At 32.9% G+C, this 20714-nt stretch overlaps 3 protein-coding genes and 1 non-coding gene across 5 annotated transcripts; 2 read left to right on the plus strand and 2 right to left on the minus strand.

Moving 5' to 3' along the window:
- Positions 1-1336: 1336 nt before the first annotated feature.
- On the plus strand, positions 1337-6355 carry LOC123199708 (ATPase family AAA domain-containing protein 3). Of its 2 annotated transcripts, none has more exons than XM_044614757.1 (8): positions 1337-1783; positions 2022-2117; positions 2693-2803; positions 3161-3470; positions 3938-4028; positions 4244-4586; positions 5305-5453; positions 5668-6355. In XM_044614757.1, the coding sequence occupies exons 1-8, from the start codon at positions 1514-1516 to the stop codon at positions 6173-6175; spliced, it is 1878 nt and encodes a 625-aa protein (XP_044470692.1). In that variant the 5' UTR covers positions 1337-1513; the 3' UTR covers positions 6176-6355. The 2 variants fall into 2 exon arrangements, with proteins under 2 accessions (XP_044470692.1, XP_044470693.1); XM_044614758.1 differs by having other exon boundaries at positions 1340-1783; positions 2698-2803.
- Positions 6356-7068: 713 nt separating this feature from the next.
- LOC123199703 lies at positions 7069-8762 on the plus strand. The gene is made up of 3 exons (XM_044614744.1): positions 7069-7286; positions 8028-8104; positions 8206-8762. The coding sequence occupies exons 1-3, from the start codon at positions 7138-7140 to the stop codon at positions 8556-8558; spliced, it is 579 nt and encodes a 192-aa protein (XP_044470679.1). The 5' UTR covers positions 7069-7137; the 3' UTR covers positions 8559-8762.
- Positions 8763-10046: 1284 nt separating this feature from the next.
- Positions 10047-12420, minus strand: LOC123198657 (zinc-finger homeodomain protein 6). The gene has a single exon (XM_044613393.1). It carries the CDS (start codon positions 11136-11138, stop codon positions 10128-10130), a length of 1011 nt encoding a protein of 336 aa, XP_044469328.1. The 5' UTR covers positions 11139-12420; the 3' UTR covers positions 10047-10127.
- Positions 12421-20200: 7780 nt separating this feature from the next.
- Positions 20201-20273, minus strand: TRNAE-CUC. The gene has a single exon. It is a non-coding gene; the product is annotated as a tRNA-Glu (tRNA).
- Between the last annotated feature and the right edge of the window lie 441 nt (positions 20274-20714).

Raw genomic sequence — 20714 nt, forward strand, 5'->3', positions numbered from 1 at the left:
AGATTACATTCTATCATAATCCATTAAAGATGATGATGGACTATGTCGGGTTATGTTGGGTCGGCTCTGATGTAACTCACTATATTTAAAGTTCTGACCAGACCAATCTATTAAGATTGAAGGACACGTGGCATAACCTAAGACCTTTTATGTCATGTCTTCACAAGTTTTTAACAAGTCAGTTATGTGTTTTTATAGATTAGCCTACCAAATTATATTTTTTCAATTAATTTTAATTTTTTCATGGGTCGTATTGTACCAACTTGTGAGCCTTACCCTAAGCCCTTGACACAATCCTATGACCCGTGAATCTAGCATGAACAGTTACAATAACAAACTATGTCAAAAAAATAGGCCTAGATCATGCTATGGGTTAGTCATGCCCTCTTAAGATGAGAGGGATCGTTTTGTGATACTACTAGAGTTTCATCTTCAGTCTAATGTTTGTGTTTCCTATGAGTTTTCTTTTGGGTTTTTGACTTTATTATTGTATAAACAATAAAATTATGTGCAGATATCAATGAAAATGTGTTATCATATAATTAAATAATCTGAATTAAAAATAAAATAATATTCAATCATATAATAAAAAATAATCGTTTGTATTCAAACTGAGAGTACACATAAAATTTCTCTTGTATAAAAAAAAAAAGAAAGAGTATTTTCGTGTAGAGAACATAATTATACTTTTGAGAAAGTTATTTTTCCATCCAAGATTTTGAAAATCAACATTTTCACCCCTTGAAATAAAAAAAAAACTACAAAATGTCACCAAAAACTTGTTTCCTTTGGAAAAACTAATGGTTGAAAAGTAAAAATATCATTTCTCTTCCATAAATTTAGAAAAAAAAATTAGAAATTAAAAAATATCCTAACAGTATTTTCGTCAAAAAATGTGTAACTTTTTTAGAAATCTACCCAGATAAGTAAGATTTTTTTGGATTGCTATTGCTAAATTAAAATAATTATTATTTATTTTATTTCAGAAGTATAACTGATATTAATCCTTAATATATAATGTGAAACTATCGAGAATGTCTCTACGCTGATAAAACTCACTTCGGATTCTAACAATGGTGAGAAATTGTTTTTTGTAAAAGTTAATGGGTGGAAATTTAAATTCACCCAAAAGTTTTTTAGGTTTATTTTTGTTGTAGATTGAAATAAAAAAATATTGAAAAATATTTCTATAATTATAAAAACTAAACGAATTGTTTGGCCCAAAGTCCAATATAAGGAATCAGGACAGGTTCATAATTCCCCTTGCAGCCAAACAACTCTTACTTAGACCCATACCGACTCTCTGTCAATCCGCTGCCGTTTCATTGTGGACTTTTTCCCCAAGCAATCCCAACAGTATCCGTTTAAACCCTAGCAACTGGGTTTATACTGTGGCGCCATACACTAAACCACAGAAAGCCCTTCAATTTCAGATTGACTCTGAATTCAATCTTTAACCAGTAACCACCAGAAATTTCATGAAATAAGTAGTTTAATTTGTTGTAGTTATCCTATGGCTGCCTCAAGACTATCTTCATGTTTAGCAGTGGCCGCCGCAGCGGCCTCCCTGTCGACAGCTTCAAAACGTGCTTGTTCTGACGCGCCGTCTCGATTCCCTTTCTTCTCTTCTTATGGTCAGACTTCAACGAGTAAAGATGACCAGACGGATGCAAAGAAATCTCAGGAGGTAGAGGAGCCAAAGGGATCGGGATTCGATCCTGAGGCTTTGGAGAGAGGTGCTAAAGCTCTACGCGAAATCAATAGCTCTCGTTATGCCAAAGAGGTCTTTTTTTTTTTAATCATATTTTATGATTTTGTTCCCTTTGTGTTTCAGTCTATAAGTATGGTAAATGGTAATTAGCTAATCGGTTCAGGTTAGGATTTTATTCATATCATTAGTGTGGAGCCAGCCAGTGCTCACCAATTCCATTGGAGAAACTCAGAATGAGAATTTTATTGAATATTTAATTCTAACTATGGTTTTTAGTGATAAATGCTGAAAATAGATTCTCTGCCGTCAGGTTTTTAAAGTTATGAGGAAGCAGGAAGAAGCTCGACTGGCAGAGTTGGAAGCTGAAAAAGCTCATTATGAAGCTATTCAATCCCAAATTGATATTGTGAGTTATAAACTTTCATTCTCTTGCTGGCAAATTTTAGTTTTGTTTCTGTGCCTTACTACATTTTGCATGTAGTGTTAGTTACCTATTCTGTGTGTATATATGTATATATTCTTTGTATTGCTAGCCATTGCATTTTGTGTTTGAAAGATTGTTGTTCTCTGCAAATGATCTTTTTGTTACCGCCTACTACTCTTTTTTACTCTCTTTTATTTAGTTGGCAGTTGGCACTGTGAATACTCTACCCATTCAGAATTACACAAAATTTTCCGTAATTTGCTTCATTTCCACCTAAATTATATGAATTTTGGCTATTACTTATTCTACTAGCTCGTATAAGAACATTTATAATTTTCCTCATACAGGATATTGATCTGACCATTTATGTTTGTATTAAGGTTGATGTACATGTTGCATCAGATATTACTCAGCATGCTTGGAATAGTCAGGTGTGGGACATGCTGCATGTCCTCACATATACCAGTCCTTAGGATCAATACTGTTGTAAATTTGTTAAGATTTATTTTCTCAGTCTTTTGTATTTGAACATATTATATGATTGTTTATATTGGCAGGACAGGCAGCGAAAATTATATGAAGAACATAGAAATTTAGTGCAGCAAGAAGCACAGGCAAAGGCTCAAAAGATGAGATATGAAGATGAATTGGCCAGAAAAAGAATGCAGGTGTTAGGAATAACCTCTTTTACAAGCTTCTGTTAGAAATATTTTATTTTGACAAGTTTGTGTTAAATCTTCCCTTTTATAGAAACTAGTCATTACTTTGATTATCAGCCTGTGTACCCTGTTATACTTCATTTCCAGCTTCTTCTCTGCTGCTTCTCTTAAACCTTGAAATGATTGTAATAAGACATTCTTTGCTTGTTTTAACATAAATTAAATTATGGTTCAACACAGTTTGAATAGGCTGCTGTTTTAATCTCTTTTCCTGTGATTCTTATTGTTGACATTAATTTTTGTAATCAAATCAGAATCATTTCTGGTGTTAAAACTTTTTATTTTATGTCATTGTCTTCTTTGTAGACCGATCATGAGGCTCAGAGGCGGCATAATGTTGAATTGGTTAAAATGCAAGAGGAATCTTCTGTACGGAAAGAACAAGCAAGACGCGCTACTGAAGAGCAAATTCAGGCTCAGCAGCGCCATACCGAGAAAGAAAGGGCTGAAATAGAAAGGGAAACAATAAGAGTCAAGGCCATGGCTGAGGCTGAAGGCCGGGCCCATGAAGCAAAATTGACTGAGCATCAAAACCGGAGAATGCTTATAGAACGGATTAATGGTGAAAGAGACAAATGGCTGGCTGCAATTAATACAACTTTTAGTCACATTGAAGGTATAAATTGTATACATGTTTACTGTTGCCTGAATTTTGTCATGCTGTAAAGTTTCTATTAAGTATCTTTGTCTTTTGAAGTTATATGTTAGGAAGTTCATGACTTATTGATAATTATAGAATTTTGCCGTGAAATATCTTTTTCCAAATTTTGTCATAGCTCATTTTCCTTTAAACTATTTGATGACTTAACGTCATTTTTGCCTGACACTTTTTTTCTCAGTTATTTGTAGAAGCTGATGAGCATTTTGCAATACTTATTGCTTTACATCATGTGATCCATAAATTAAATAACTGATTGTTCTTGATATGATACATGAGGTGATTAGTGGAGCATTATATCTTACTTAACATGAAAAACTGCTGTGTTCTTTCCCATGGCATATTATGTTATGTATCTTTTAGTTTGTCAGCATCTTATGAAAGTCTGCATCAGGCCTAACCTTTTTGTTTTAATAAATTTGCAGAGGGTTTCAGGACTTTATTGACAGATAGGAATAAGTTGATTATGACAATTGGAGGAGCCACTGCATTGGCTGCAGGAGTTTATACAACTAGGTATGTTGTCTTCTTTCCTCACGGCCATCAACTCAATTTTCAGTAGGGAAAGTTTCAACTTCTGTAAGGAAAGTTAATTTCATATAATATCATAGCACAATTGAGATTAAGCTCTTTGATTCACATAGTCATTAAAAACATGTTTAATGAGGATTCATGGTTGTTTGGGTCATCATTTGAACTCTTTTTTATTGTTCTGTTTTCTCTGTTTACAGAGAAGGTGCCAGAGTTACATGGGGCTATATTAACCGGATATTGGGACAGCCCTCACTTATTCGAGAATCATCAATTGGTAAATTTCCATGGTCAGGACTGTTGCCTCAAGCAAGGAACAAAATGCTTAGTAATAGGACAGCAGCTGGAGCAACGGAGTCTGTTGAATTTAAAAAGCATAATGGAGGTATAATTCTCCATCCTTCCTTGCAAAGAAGGATAGAGCATCTTGCTAAGGCTACGTCAAACACCAAGATCCACCAGGCACCCTTTCGCAACATGATGTTTTATGGACCCCCTGGTACTGGTAAAACTATGGTTGCTAGAGAGATCGCTCGAAAATCGGTATGGTCCCCTAATGGTTCAATTGATTGTTTTTTGTAATTTGTGCCAATTCATTTGTGTCAATTTCACTTAAATATATGGTCTACCCTGTCACTGGCCATTGAGTATTTCCTTGGATTAGACTAATCTATACAAGATACAAACAAGCATGAAGCACCATATGAACCTATGTTAACATTTAGGAGGCATAGAATCGATTAATGCATCAAAGATTGCTAGTTGTAATTTTTCTTTTAGTTTTTCTCAAATTAAATGATCCCTCCTCCAAGGTTGGTATGAGGGAGAGCCGATTGCAAGACCCTTTGCTTTTATTTATATGTTACCAGAAATCACTAAAGCAGTCTTATAAAATGCGAACAATATTACAGTATTCCAAAATTTTTTTGAGAAATGAATGAAGATATTCAACACAATGACTTGCACATTTTGCCTTGACATGACAGTTGATTTTTTTTTTTTTGGTAAGTATGTATTAAAAGAGAAAAACAAAAACAAAGCCTAAGTGACACCGCTTAACAACCTAGGCTCACCGTTGCCCACTTGGCAATGGCTGAATTAGCCAGCAACTTTTTGTCAAAAGTTTTACTATAAGCTTCTTCTGGATTTTTATGCTATTTATGATAGCTCTTTGCATTGACCAAGTGAATGGATTTAGGGATTGCAAAGAATCATATTTATTCATTGAAATTTGCCTTGATCCTTGTGTCTTTTACCCCAGGGCCTGGATTATGCCATGATGACAGGAGGAGATGTTGCACCCCTTGGTGCACAGGCTGTTACCAAGATCCACGAGATATTTGATTGGGCAAAGAAGTCAAAAAAAGGCTTGCTGCTCTTTATTGACGAGGCTGATGCATTTTTATGCGAGTAAGCTACCAATTTCTCTCGCATATTGCATCAAGTTCTTCGATGAAAAATGTTTGAAATAGCTCGGCAGTACTGTTAATTATGTTTCAGCAAAAGTCTTCTGTATGATATATCAGGCTTCAAAGTCTGCTTCTTAATCTGTATGAATTCCACTTTTTTAATATGAGCTCAAATTACAGCAGCTTTATTGTAATCCTCCATTGATCTAATGCAGGCGTAATAGCATACATATGAGTGAAGCACAGCGAAGTGCTTTAAACGCATTGCTCTTCCGAACTGGGGATCAGTCCAGAGACACAGTTCTTGTCCTTGCCACCAACAGGCCAGGAGATCTTGACAGTGCCATTACTGACCGCATTGATGAAGTGATTGAGTTTCCTCTTCCTGGAGAGGAGGAGCGGTTCAAACTGCTGAAACTCTACTTGAACAAATACCTTTCTGACAAAGATGACAGTGCATCCAAATGGAGCTTTTTGATCAAGAAAAGACCACAGAAGATAACCATAAAAGATTTGTCCGAAGATGTCCTTAAAGAGGCTGCCAAGAAGACCGATGGGTTCTCTGGGCGTGAAATAGCAAAACTCGTTGCCAGTGTTCAAGCAGCCGTTTATGCCCGCCCAGACTGTGTACTGGATTCCCAGCTGCTCAAAGAGGTCGTCGATTATAAAGTTGCAGAGCATCACCAGCGAATTAAACTTCAGCAGCCCAAAAACAAGTCTTAGTCTGAACATTTCATTTTTGTACGGAAGAATCTCCTCAGCTCAGGATTCCATTATTTATTCGGGAAATTGCATTTCTTAGATAAAGATGGCACTCCATTTTACACAGGAGTGAAATTTTAACAGTGAGGCATTGAATTCGTTTTATAATAACTCATGAATGAGTGATTGCTTGCGGGTGAATCAGCTCCTGAGATTATGTCTGAAAGAAATTTCATGTCAATATCCATTAAAGCACAGAGATAAAATAATAAATGATTTGCTTGTTTGTGTAAAATGTGCAGGAAGTGGGGCTGGATTTGAACTAAACTTATTCAAGCTTGTTTTCGAGCTTGACTCAAATATGTTCGAAACAAGTTAAATTCGAAAGCATTTGATTTCGAGCTTGACCTCGAGAGTTTAATAGGTGTTTGACTCGTCAAAATAACGAGTTTGAAAATTTTTATTTGAATCGGTTAAAATAATATTATTTTGATCAATGTATATTAAAATGATATCATTTTAGTCATTTTTTATTTGGTTATAATATCAAACTAAGTTTGAAGCCGGCTCGGTATGGCATTATAGTTAAACTCCAGCTGGCAAGCTCAAATTTGACTCTTTTTCATCTGAGTTAAACTTAAATTTAAGTTTAATTCGATTTGAATCTAATCTTTATAAGAAAGATAAAGTTGTATGTGCAAAAATTAAGATGAATTTGGGGATGCTGAGCAAATCCCAAATTAAATTGAATTTGAGGATGCTGCGCAAAGCCCGTGGAAACAAGGACACAAATAAAAGCAACATGCAACAGAAACGGCCAACACGATTCTTAGAGAGAAACAAGTGGCAAAATTCCATCAAAATACTGCCACGTTTCAGATCAAAGACTTTGTCTTCTCCATTATATAAACAGCAAGATTGGCATTCAGATGCATAAAAGGTTAAAATTATAGGTGCGAAGTTAAAATCTTTAGGAAGAAAAGATGGGAAAGAGAATAGAAATTTTGTTGATATGTGTGGTGTTGTTTATGGTGTCAACCACGGTGGCGTTTGGACACCATGAGGAGTATGACACGGCTGCACCAACCCCAGCAGCGTCATGGTCTGATTGGGCCAAAGACACTTTCCATAGGTAACTAATCTCACCTTCTTCTTCCTTATTATTATATACCTTCTTCTTCCCTGTTATTATACACCTTCCTTATTATACAACGAGGAAGGAGATGGTACGAACGAAGCCGAACCTGAATATTTTTTTATTCAAATTCGATTCGAATAAACTCGATTTGAGTTTGTCAAGCCAATACTAAAAGTGTTTCAAGTTCGATTTGAATAAAAATAATTCAATTCGAGTTTAGCTCAAATTTATAGTTCAAAACTATTATTCAGATATGTTGTTTATATTCATGATTCGAATTTATAACTCAATAATAAAATGACATCGTTTAAAAATTACTTTATATAATTTGAATCGAGTTATGAACAAAGTTCGAGTTAAATCGAGTCATCTACCTAATTCATGGGATAAATCAAGTCGAACTCTCTCTAAATTTTAAAACAAGTCAAACATTTTAACTTAAATTGATTTCAATTCGAAATAAATGAATTCAAATTGAACTGAATTGAGTCAAGCCAGTTTGGTTTAATTCCAACAATACATTGAGTAATATTATATGTATACATTTTAAATACATAAATAAATATACTCTTATATATATTATCATATAATTAATTATTTTTTTATCTTTAATTCAAAATCGGGTGTTTAGTATGGATACACACTGTATTACACTAAAACAAAACTGGTTACCAAAAGAAAGTAGGAAACTCTGGATGTTTTTTGATCTCTAATGTTGGCATGGTGCTGTCCCAGGAATTTCGGAATGGACAAAGAGGAAACAAAAGCGAAAGCTGAAGAACTCATGAATGATGCTGAAAAGGGAACATCTGGTACCTTTAACATTTTCATTTGTGTAATTCATACACAATAATACTAGAATTTTGTACAGATTTTTAAAGTTAAATTTTGTTTTCGATTTCCATGGTTTCAGAAGCAGCTAGTTATGTTTCCGAGAAGGCTGGCGAGGCGGCCAGTGCGACGAGCGATGGATTCAGCAAAGCGAAAGAGTATGCAGAAGGGAAGTCTGATGAGGCCAGAAAGACAATGGAAACTACAGGCAAAAGGGTATTGAGCTCAGTCTCCGAAAGCGCAGAGGATGCAAAAGAGACAGTGAAGAGTGGCTCAGGAAAGGCTGCAGAGAGCATGGAAGCAGCCATGGAACATGGAAAAGAAGACGTATCATATGCGCTCGATGAAGCTAAAAGTATGTCTGGAACAGCCATGGATTATGCAAAAGATAAGGCATCCAAGGCTACCGAAGAAGTTGGAGCCAAGATGGGGTAATTTCTTGGCTGTGAGCTGAGAGTGATTTCAACTGCTGCAGCAGATCACCCGCCACATCCCGCCATGTGAGTCAGCCTTTACAATTAATAAAAATATATCTATATACATACATATATATACATATATAGTTTTCTGCAATCTGTAATTCTTTCATTACTGAAATAGAAATGAGAGGCAAAAGCTGTCTCCAATGGGTTTTTTCAATTTTAACTTCGTTGTTTGGATGTTTCTGGTGATGCCATCAATGCCTGGTGGCTAATTTATACTGCCCGTTTTTCATATCAAGGCTGCTAGGATGGTGCAAATTGCATAAGGGGAACAATTCCAAATTTGCGTACACACTTTTAAATATATAATTGGGGATATACAGATGATATATCATTATATGATTGAATGTTATTTTATCTTTAATTCAAAATTATTCAGTTTATATTACTATTATGAAAATAAAAAATTATAAGTCTTGAAGCATAGGGTGGGCTGTTAACATACAGAATGAAAATATGTTTCATATTTTTCAGGCTTTGAATGCTAGATTTACCTCTCAACAAATTTCATATTTTAACACATAAATTAAATAACTGCATGACCCAAGGGTTAGTAAAAATTAGTGGAATATTAAGATTTCCTGTAAAAATACCTGGTGAAAAATTGAATTATAGAAGCTTCAGTACAGAAAAATGCTCTTGGATTTAACTAAGATATTGAATTCTAGAAAAAGGGTTATAAACTTGGAGCGTAATCAATCAAGAAGAGAAAGGGTTAATATATATATATATATATATATATATATATATATATATATATATATATATATATATATACAAAAAAAAAAATCTTACTTTCATCTCAAATACATAATGAACCAGCAGATGCCAGGCTTATTCTTGGATCCCCTTCAAAATTTTCTGCTTTAATAGACACTTCTGTGATCTGATGCTCATCTCTTTTCATGTTTATGGAGGATATGTGTCCTTCAAGGCATATGGTTGCTGGGCCACAAACTAGAGAAAATAAACTGTGGAATCGGAATTAAGTCAACATTTTGCACTAGTGACCATGCTTAATTAAGATATGAAATTCTTCTTTACATCTTCTGTTTCGTTTATGGAAATCAATCTCCATAACAACTAGTGGTTTCCACAGGGAAGAAGACTTTTGGGATACGTTTTATGTATTTGTTATGAAACCATATTTTAAATACTTAAACCATGAAAAATAAAAAAAATAAAAACCTTGGGATTTAGATCATGTCACTGTCAAAAACTTAGAGGAGATCCGTTTACCAGGGCTTTAATAATGAAGCTGTTTCAAAGAAAATTTTGACTGGTTATTGGTAGGGTTTCAAAGATGATTAAGATTCATCTATGGTCAAATGGAACAGTGAAGAACATAAAATGCCCAGCAAAATGATAAAAGGAATTAAAAGAACTGACACATATGAAGCATGTTCATCATCTGCACAAAGCTTAAAAGTAAAATTGTCCCTAATGAAAGAAAGATCTTGCAGTAAATAATATTATATCTGAAGAAGATGATTACAAGTGATCAATGGATTTTATCTGTAATTTATTCTTCATTTTGCTTCTTCTTAGAAGCTTGTTTATTATTATGCATCCAGACTTTGAAAACTTGTCTCTTTACTCCCACATGAGAGCAAAACTGCCGCACTTGTTCATCATCTTGTTTCAGCATCTTCCATCCCAATTTTTCTGCAAATTCCATCATTTTATCTTTTTGTTCTTGAGTGAACTTGGTTCTAAATCTCTTCCTCGTTGACTGTGGCACGACTGATGTTTGTCCAGCAGTGTTAGAGTGATACAGATTGAGATCTTCACTTGAAGACTCTGCTGGGCCCCCTCCACTGTTTCCCCCGCCGCCTCCGCCGAAGTTCATCATCATGGGTGCATAAACAGTCGTTGCGGGATTATTGTAAGGGAATCTTTGATGATGAGGCTGATATTGTAGTGGCTGTTGATGATGGTGATGATGATGAAGAAGCATGGTGTTTCTTGTACTTGTGTTGTTTCTAGTGGGTGCATAAAATTGTGGTTCGCCTTCAACTTCTCTCCGGTGAAAATTCCGGTGACATTCACAAGCTGCACATTTTAAGGCTTCGACGGTTCCTTCTTCACCGCCTGGCATGAATTCTCCACAGCCATCCATCACGTGACCTCCCATATTTGCAGCGTGATTCTTCTGGCATTCTCGGTATCTGATCGACGGCACGATGGCCGTAGCTACTGCTTGCAGTGGTGCTTGCGGTGGCTGTGCTTGTCTGGGGGTTGCCACGATTGATCTGCTAGCTACTTGTTCATCTCCGGTGGGCACTGGATCTGAATCAACATCTAGATCTCTTTTGTGCTGCTTATGAAAATTTTGTTGCTGATTCAATTGCGAAAAAAGAAGAGGATGCTGATCTAGGGTTCGAGGAGAATTGAAGATAGCATCACCATGATCTCTTCTGGCTTCTCCCCCAGCTGAATTTATTGTTGCTGATGAGACTTTTGAAGAAGAAGCCCTGTTATAAACCAAAGAACTCGGCATCCCTATTTCTGCATCTTGGTCTCTCAGTTCCATTAATCTGGATTTATGATCTTCTTCTCGATTTCACCTCAGCCGCCTCGATCCCTTTATAAAAGGATCTTCTTAAACCACCATCATCATCTTGCATCCATTGATGATCTCTTCCTAAAATTTTCAACCCTAATTTACACCAGCTAACCTAAGAAACCACTTAATCAAAGAAATTATGATCAATCTAACCAAAGATCAAAATTTTTTTCTCTTCGGCTGTCTTGTTTCTGATTTTGACGTTCTTGGTGCTAAACCCACCAACCCATTTTCACTAACAACAACCCTATTAGATATACGTAAGCAAAAGATTAAGCAGTAGATGGACAAGGAGATTAGATGGATTATAAGTGTTCAATTCAGACAAACCCAAAACATATAACAAGAAAAGAAACATCTTTGAAACTGAAACAGGAGATGAAGCTTAGATATGGGCCCCAAATGCCTCAACTTGATGCAGTGAAGACGGTAAATTCGAAGAAAGAAGAAAGTAAGTGCAGCATCAAGAAAATACAAAGAAGGGTTTATTAAAGCATTGATTAAGGGAAATCTAGAATCTAATTAGACTAAGGGAAGTTCGTTAAAACAAGAAAGAGAGCTAAAGACGCTAAAAGGACAAAGATTTGGGAGAGAATTGTGTTTCCTACCACCCATCAAGCCACATGAAATCCATCTACAAAGGAACAATGGATTCTTATTGGTATTCAGAAGACTAAAAAAAGGCAGCGGTGAGTAATAGAGAAGACCAGTTTTGCAGAACAACCGACAGTTTCATGTTAGTTCTCTTCCATAGCCTGCATATTGGTCCAGCTCCCTAATAATTGCCTCTCCCCACTCTGTGTGTGCTTTGGCACACGCTTTTCAGCTCTCTGCAAACCCTAAACGAATCTAACTAATTATATTTAATGCAACTTCAAGTGTAAGACAATGAAAGAAGGTGAAAATATGCAGAGATATTTACGAGAAATGCTTATGTTGAATCTGACGTCGGTTTATTTGCCTCGAATCTCCCTGAAAATCTCAAATTCCCAGGTTAAACTGTTTGAAGAAAGTAAATTTATAAGAAATTAATCAAAGATGAAAGAGTTCAGCCTTGAAAAAAAGACCAACTGAAGAAGTAAAGTGTTGGAATGCTGGTCCACAGCACAGCATTTGTCCTTTTAGTGTGTGTCAGATTCTCTCTTTTCCTCACTATGACTCCCTTCAGTTGAGTTATTCTTATCTCTCTCTACTCGACACTGTTTTGTGTTTGTGCGCCTGCAGTTGCACTGCAACCAGCACTCTCCGCAAAACTGCAACTCCACTGTTGCCCTACCCAATCACTTCCTTTTAACCCTTCCAGTGTGGCTGTGTTGTGTTGTGTTTCTAATATTGTTGGACTCTTGCTCTCTTTACTTTAGCTTTGTGGTAAAGAGTTTTTACCTCACCCAATCCCAACACTTCCTTTAATCCAACATGTTATTATTTGACTCTTTCTTCTTTCTCCTTTACAGTTTAGAGCACGCTTTGTTTTGTTTTATTTTGTTTTTTTCCCCTGCCTGCCTACATTAACCTAGCTAATTTTGTAGAACTTAAATGACAAAGGAGGGGGGGCCTAGGATAAGAACATGGGTTCCAAATTTATCCAGAACATATCAAATTCAAATTCTAAACTTATTTGATGAAATGGTTACAAAATCAGTTATTGTTGGACACCGGGTTTCATATTTTTGATATAGTCAATTCAACCCAAAAAAACAGTCTAACTCATATAAGATTTTTTTTGTTTAAAAAAAACTCAATATCTTCTTCCTATAATTAAAAACTCAAATTTATGCACAGAAACATGTAATTAAAATAAATAGATTTTGAAACTCCGATAGAAATAAATCAAACCAAATCAAAATATAATGAAAATAATGTTGAAAGTGAAAAGTTAAAGATGAGATTAGGGATGATAGCTCGGTTTGCGTAGACAAGGCCTGATGATGGATAAAGTCTTGGATAAACATTAGATCAAAAATTATAAGTCTAGTTTCTATGTTTATTTCGGTAGGTTAAATTCATAATATAGATGAAACTTTTTCTAAATCTAACATTGAAGATTCTAAAACTTGGAGATACTCACTCACAAATTCTACCCATAGATAAGATAGATAGAGAGAGTCAAAATGATTAACATTTTTCCACCTACAATACAACTTTGTAAACATAAAATTAACTGTAAAAGCATATAATAGTTACTTTTTATTTTTCCAAAATTTGAAAAAAATGAAAAAGACAAAATTGTTCCAAGTCATAAGTCAAATCACAACCAAGGTAACGCTAAACATTAATGTGGACTTGGTATTATTGAGGCCAATTACAAGGTGGCCTCAAGGGGTGGAATTGATGTATAAAGAGTCATGTTCAAGACAAACAATGGGGTAGAGGGAGAAGTCCATGAAGACACGATTAGTGATGATGGTGTCAAGAGATATTGTAGAGGAAGAGAGAGGGAGGAGGAGGGAGTGATAAGAGAGGGTAACTATTGCGGGAGAGAGGAGAGATAAGGGAGCTTAAACCATGATCTAGCTAGGAAACATCTGAAGTAGTGTCACTCATTCCAATTCAATCATTACCTATGTTCCTACTCAATCATTGGCATTGGTACCAACTCAATCTTTGAGTTCCACTCCATTGCAGTTAAGTTTGGATGAGTCAATAACACATATTTCACTTTCTCAGAGCTTCCAAAAGAGTTGTTGAGGCATATAGATCAACAACTAAAGTCATGAAATCAATTACACTAATTTGAGTTTTTGAGTGGGGAAGAAAATGAAGTAAGTGCAGTCAATGAGAATAAAACAAAGATTGGATGGGAATTTGCGTGAGGTGATCGAGGTGGCAAAGGCGATGGAAGGTCTCGTGAGTTGGAGTTGATGAGAGATCTCGAAGGTGAGGCAAGATTATTAGTGGATGAAATAATGACATCAATTGAAAAGAGTAAGAATTGTATAGTGGGAATGTAAAAAATTGAAAGGTAAGAGTATACAAGTAATGTTGTCTTTGAAGAGAGAAAAGCAAGCTTAGAGAGAGTGAAAAAATTTAACCTGATTAAGGAATAGCCCATAAGTGAGATGTTTACCAATGACAATGTAAATGAAAAAAGCAATATCAAAGGTGGTTGTTTGAGGGAGAGAAAGAAGAAACTAAATAATGAAAAGAGATTGAGATAGATTCAAAGGAACCTTGGGTCTAAGGCTACACTAAGATTTAGTTTGTGAACAAAAACCACTTTTAGGGTTGATTAGAAAATTAGTCGATTTTTATGTTTGTTCCAACCATAAATGTTAATAAAGTTAAAATAAGAGAATAAATAATCCAGAAGATGATGATGATTGAGTTTGAATTATAAAAAAGGTTGCTAATGAATTCAGTTATGTTAAGTGTTAATTGTTGTTGGTTCCAACTCAATTATTAGTTAAATCTTGTTGTCACGAAAAGATAAAGAAAACGAGAATGGAGAGAGAGGAAAAAGAAGTAGGAGAATGGAAGGGGTAATATTGTCATTTTATAATAAGTGAAAAGTTAGAGCTAATATAAACAAATTTATATTTTAGACACTGTAAGAATTAGGTTTTCAATGAAAAATTGTGATTTATATTATAGTTATTGATGAAACAACTACATGAACGTACAACAATTATTGGAACACCCTATTTTGGTATGAAACGACCAAAAACCTTTTGGAACAACTAATAAACAATCGGTGGGGCAACTTCATTCTTATTTTTTCATGCCTAGAATGCCCATCCCTAGCTCAAAAAGGTCTTCATTCTAATTTATGATGTCTGGAACATGCATTCCACCATTCATGAATAAAATAGAAGAAGAGTATTGTTGAACTTGTGGTTGCTAATAACGACATGAATTTACCAAATTAAGCTTAAATTTGATTATCTCCTATGTAAAAATGGATATACATGTATGGGAGTTGATTTGCTTTGTGAATTTTGTTATCTAATCGAGGAACAATAATAGGTATGTTAATGATACTTAAGAAAATAAACTTCTTTTTCTATAAGTAATTCAAATCAAAATTTTACGGCATGACATAGATAATAAACTTAGTATATACGATTCCTTATCAAACTAACCTAATATTTTATTCTTATATTAATATCTTAAATGGAGAGAAAGCGTGCATACCATTTTCATTCAACCATAGGCAAACTACAACACTTAAATGACAAAATAGTTATTTACATTTTCCCACCAAGGTTTGACTTGAAAATTATTTACCCCATATTTAATGCATAAATCACATTTGTTACCCAAAAACTAACTTCATTAAAAATACCAATATTATAGAGGAAAAAATAGTAATTTTATTATAAAAAATTTAGAAAAAAAAATTAATCTATTTTACAAATCTTATTTTAACATTTAAACTTAATAGTTTGACATTTTTATAACTTTGAAAATCAGCAATTCAATCCGTTTAATTTAAATTTAAAAATCTTAATTGTCATCCATCCAAAACAAAACCCACCAAAATCATCACCCACTAAAACTATCTTCAAGAAAAAAGAGGATGTTAATGTCTAATTTGATATATAAAAAATTATCTCAAAATTTTGTTAATTTAAAATGATATAATAATTTAAAAAAATAAAATTATTAAGAATAATATGATAATTTAACTTTTCGATATTACGTTAGGATTCTTGTTTATTAATAACGTTAGTTTTTAGATAAAAAAAATTATAAAAATACCATAATCTAATTTTTTTATATGAATTTCAATTACATAAATTAAGTTTAATTTCTATTTAGTTATAAATTTATTTTCTGGTGAGTGAAAATATAAAGCGTGCATGTGTTAATCTTGATTGAGTACTAGATTTTCATAAGTGGGGGAAGTTTTGACGTCCAAAAAGTCCCAATAGGTTAAGTGTATCGAATCATTCATTTGGCATCTAATCAATCATATAAGATTAGACATTAATTAATTCCCTTCATTTAACTTAATTATTTGCTTATCTTTTCTATTTTTCACTCTCACATTTTTTGTTATTTACCCGAAATAAAAACTATGAGTATTTAAATGGATGTTTAAATTAAACCATAAATCATTGGTTTATTGATTTTAAATTAAAAAAAAAAAAATATTTAATTATTATATAAGGATATATATGAATATCTAATGAGTAATATTATTTGTATATATTTGATTATATAGATACAATAAAATTATGTGTATATATTTTTTTATATATAATTTAGACATATAGATTATGTATTATTATGTGATTGAGTAATTCTGAATTAAAAATAAAATAACACTCAATAATATAATGACACATTATCTGAATACCTAAATTATGTATCAAAAGTGTAAACACATAGTATTACTCATACAAATATGATGTATTATCATATAATTCGATGTTACTTTTTCTTTAATTTAAAACCACTCAATTATATAATGACACATCATCTATGTGTCCAATTATGTTTTCAAAGTGTATACGCATAATTTATTTATATCTAATTAGAGTAATTGTATGTGTATACACTTTAAATATACAATTAGATACATGATTTATATGAATAAATATTATTTTATTTTTAATTTAAAATTAATTAATTATATTATAATATAATATTTATATATTTAATTATATAGGTAATTTTATTATTTAATTAAATATTTAAAAAATGCTTATTTTCCAACCCTCCGCATAGGGAATATTGGAGAGTCCGTTCAACGAATATAACTTCATATTTAGCCTAGTCTTGTGGTGATGATCATATAAAATAAACTAATCTCATCGTATCCAGCACCAAATCCCACTCTATTTGGCTTTAATAATTTATTTTTTCATATTCCTTTTTCTCATCACATCATATTGAACTGGGAATAACATTAACCAACAAGACAAAATACCAAATAAACGTACAATGTCCCCAGTTTCTAATCATATGGGCTTTTCCAATAAGATCGATTTGACTAAAATTATGCTAAAAAAATTGAAGAAACCCAGCAGGCATCTAAATCTGAGAGACATGGCGTGAATGTGGGTCACGTTACATGCATCTTAATCTGACACAAACCCATTATTCTAATTTACCCAGTTAGGGTTTAAGATCTCGTGAGCAACATCTTAATATTCTTTAAAAAATGGAACAATTTCCGAGCAGAAAATCATCTCATTTCACCCATATGAATGCATGCACAAGCACTAATTGCCAGAATGTGCTTAATACGTGGCCAGGATTAATCGTGGGCAGCTAGATTCACAAGTTTGTCAAAGAAAAATGTGCCTTTTCTGAGTCTACTTAGAGCAGTTGTTTGAGTTGTTTCAGATCTCAAGCTTAGATACAATGGATCATGGAGATTTCTGAAGATAATATTAGGAATTACCCTAAAGTTTAAACATGCATTTTAATATGATTGTATTGTCATTTCATTCTGTAGTTTGCCAGGCTAAGGCCTGACATTTTGTGGTCAATGTCTCTTTTTCATTCAAGTCTTTGGACCTTAGTTTAAGCACATTTTTCTATTGAATGGTAGACGTGATAAAAAAATCAGACGGGATAATTGCCGCAATGAACAAGAAGAAGAGGCGAGAATCTGAAAAAGGCAAATCTATTTATTGATTTATGGGGTCCTTCTCCATTCACATCAAAATCTCTCTCCTGTAAAATGGATTGTATTGTAGTTATTCTTGGCGTTTGGAAGATTTCCGGTGATGGGTTTGTTTGTGGCATCCTTTCAATGAATAAGATTTTGTATAGAAACAAATCTTTTAGATTATATAACTAAAAATAAGATGATAATAAATGATTAATTAATGCGATTGTTTATTTTTTTTCTTTCACTTTAAAATCATTCGTTTATATATTAACACATTCAAGTTAAATGACTAAAGTTAGTAAAATTTGTGCGCCGCCCTTAAAAAAAGTTGAATTCCCTCTTTTCCCTACCTTTCTTATTCCCTTTGAATCTTTTGTTGCTCTAAGACATTATCAATATTGATATGATTTTTCATCACTGTATCTTGTATAAAGTAAACTCTGATAGAAATGTTAATGATTTATTACTAAATTTTCACATTCATTAGAGTGATATATAAAATAAATGCAAATAAAGAAGGTTAGACATGTGATAATCTTTAAACGTGTTTTGACTCAGGAATTTGTGTCCACAATTATATCATTTGTGACTTTAAAAAATTACTCTACCAAAGTGTGTATATGAATTAAAAGAGAGGTGTTATGAGAACTCAATTTTGAACATATTTTATACTCATAGATTCATTGAAGATTACAATCTCATCAGTTATATTCAAACTCAAATAATAACTTTCTATTATGTTACATTTTGAAAATAAGCTAACAATCGAAAATTAATAATACAAAAAGTTATTGATTTTCATTATAATAAAATAACAAAAAAAAAATCAACTAATAGATTATGTTCTTTGAACGAGAAATATCGATTCACATGTCAAAACATAAATTATCGTTTTCGTATTAGTCACTTCTCATGAAGATGTTTTGCGGGTATAAAGGAGTTTACCCTATACCAATCAACAACCCTATCTAACCACTTTAGAGCATAACTAAAACAAATTGCTCATATTTAAGAATTTGAACCAAGTGCTTGAAATCCAAGCAGAATAATAAAGATATGGTTGAAAAGGGAAGTAACATGTGCATAGTTTTCTAGTTGGCACTTTTGTCTTTGCGGCTAACAAAACGATAAATAAAAATTGAGAAGTTAAAATCGATATCTTGGATATTAAGATTAGAAATGATAAGACTTGTCCTCATTTGTTGTTTTCATTTAAAGTAAGTGCATCCTTAATTATGATTTAAGCACGGGAATATTATTTATTGGACCCCTTCCACTAGATAGGCCCTCCCATAACCCACCTAATTAAATGGAAATCTTCTTCATTACTCTTATCATTCTAATCCCATACTTCATTCAAATCAAAATATGTCTATGTTTGCTATGAATTGAGCAAAAGCAAGCCATTCCACAAAACCTAATTTTGAGTATTTAATTATATAATGATATATTATCTAAATACCCAATTGAGTACTTAAATCATACGTTATCATGTGATTAAATTATTTTAAATTTAAGATAAAATAACATGACATAGCATATGAGTACCCAATTGGATACCCAAATCATATATTATCATATAATTGAGTGATTTTAAATTAAAGATAAGATAATATCTAATCACATGATGACACAGTATCTGACCATATAATTAGATAATTTTAAATTAAAAATAAAAAATATTTAATAAGATAATAACATAGTATTCGAATATTCAATTTAGGTACTCAAATTATATGTTATTGTATAATTGAGTGATTTTGAATTAAAGATAAAGTAACACGACATGTCATATAGGCTCAAATCATATGTTATCATATGATCGGATGATTTTGAATTAAAAATAAAGTAACACTTAATTATATGGTGACATATAATTGAATTAATCAATCAAATACTCAAAATTGGCGCAATTTGATTGCAAACCACTAGCTAATCACGTAGGAGCACTTACTTTTAGTACAAATTAGAGAGTAATTGAATGAAATGAACATGGGACCATGAGAAAGTGTATAGCTTAACGTTACCATTTCAAATTAAAACATGAAAATTCATATAATTGCACTGAAAAGTTAAAAAGTTGGGACTGGACCATTTCCGACTCCGCTGAGATGCTTTTTGTTGATAATTGGGCATATATCTTCGTTGACAAGCTGCTTCTTCAAATAAATAAATAAATATATATTATTTATTTATTTATTTTTACATATTATGATAATTTACTTGACTAAAATATGTTGGTTTTCGGCATTATCTGGGTTTAAAAAAAAAAATCCTAAAATATTATTGAAAGAGGGCACAAATTAAAATGATTATATTGGGCCGTGATGGCCGAATTTTGAGCATCTGCAGATACAAACTAAATCAGGCCTAACTCGGCCATAGCCCGAGTCGATCTGGGTTGTCATTGGGTTGGAACAAGCATAGCAAGAGGATCCAAAATAAAATTGGTAAATCAAAAAGGAAATTCCGTTGCCGGGAATCGAACCCGGGTCTTTCGGGTGAGAGCCGAATATCCTAACCGACTAGACTACAACGGAGTTGATGCTTAATTGGCAAAAAGATTCATTATAAAACCTACAAGACCCAAAAGCAGCCAATTCCGGAAAGAAATAAATTATTTCCGAAGATTTCAGGTCATTTCCGTTGTCAATCGATTTGGAACTATTTGAATTCATATTGGTTTCTCTGGAAGAGGTAGAATTCGCATTGGTTTCTCTTGAATAAATGGAAACAACCAATTGGAAAGAAAGTGCCTGCAACTTTCTATATATGACTAATCCAGACATAGTTAAGTCAATTGTGAGACACGTGTTGATCTCAAACATTGTGGGTCTTCTGCGGTAATATCTCATTTTTAATTAATATAATATTAAAATAAATAATATTTTAAAATAATATATTTAAATAAAATAATATTTTTTTAATTATATCTAACAAAATACAATAATAACTTAAAAATAATTTATATCTTATCTATG

This window comes from Mangifera indica, chromosome 16 (assembly GCF_011075055.1).
Source record: "Mangifera indica cultivar Alphonso chromosome 16, CATAS_Mindica_2.1, whole genome shotgun sequence".
Lineage (NCBI taxonomy): Eukaryota > Viridiplantae > Streptophyta > Magnoliopsida > Sapindales > Anacardiaceae > Mangifera > Mangifera indica.

Bases quoted from the DNA above. Each gene is read 5' to 3' on its own strand.
- LOC123198657 (XM_044613393.1), bottom strand. From the start codon at position 11,138: ATGGAACTGAGAGACCAAGATGCAGAAATAGGGATGCCGAGTTCTTTG.
- LOC123199703 (XM_044614744.1), top strand. From the start codon at position 7,138: ATGGGAAAGAGAATAGAAATTTTGTTGATATGTGTGGTGTTGTTTATG. The intron at 7,287-8,027 runs GTAACTAATCTC...GTGCTGTCCCAG, and splicing joins GCCAAAGACACTTTCCATAG to GAATTTCGGAATGGACAAAG. The intron at 8,105-8,205 runs GTACCTTTAACA...CCATGGTTTCAG, and splicing joins TGCTGAAAAGGGAACATCTG to AAGCAGCTAGTTATGTTTCC.
- LOC123199708 (XM_044614757.1), top strand. From the start codon at position 1,514: ATGGCTGCCTCAAGACTATCTTCATGTTTAGCAGTGGCCGCCGCAGCG. The intron at 2,118-2,692 runs GTGAGTTATAAA...TTATATTGGCAG, and splicing joins TTCAATCCCAAATTGATATT to GACAGGCAGCGAAAATTATA. The intron at 2,804-3,160 runs GTGTTAGGAATA...TCTTCTTTGTAG, and splicing joins TGGCCAGAAAAAGAATGCAG to ACCGATCATGAGGCTCAGAG.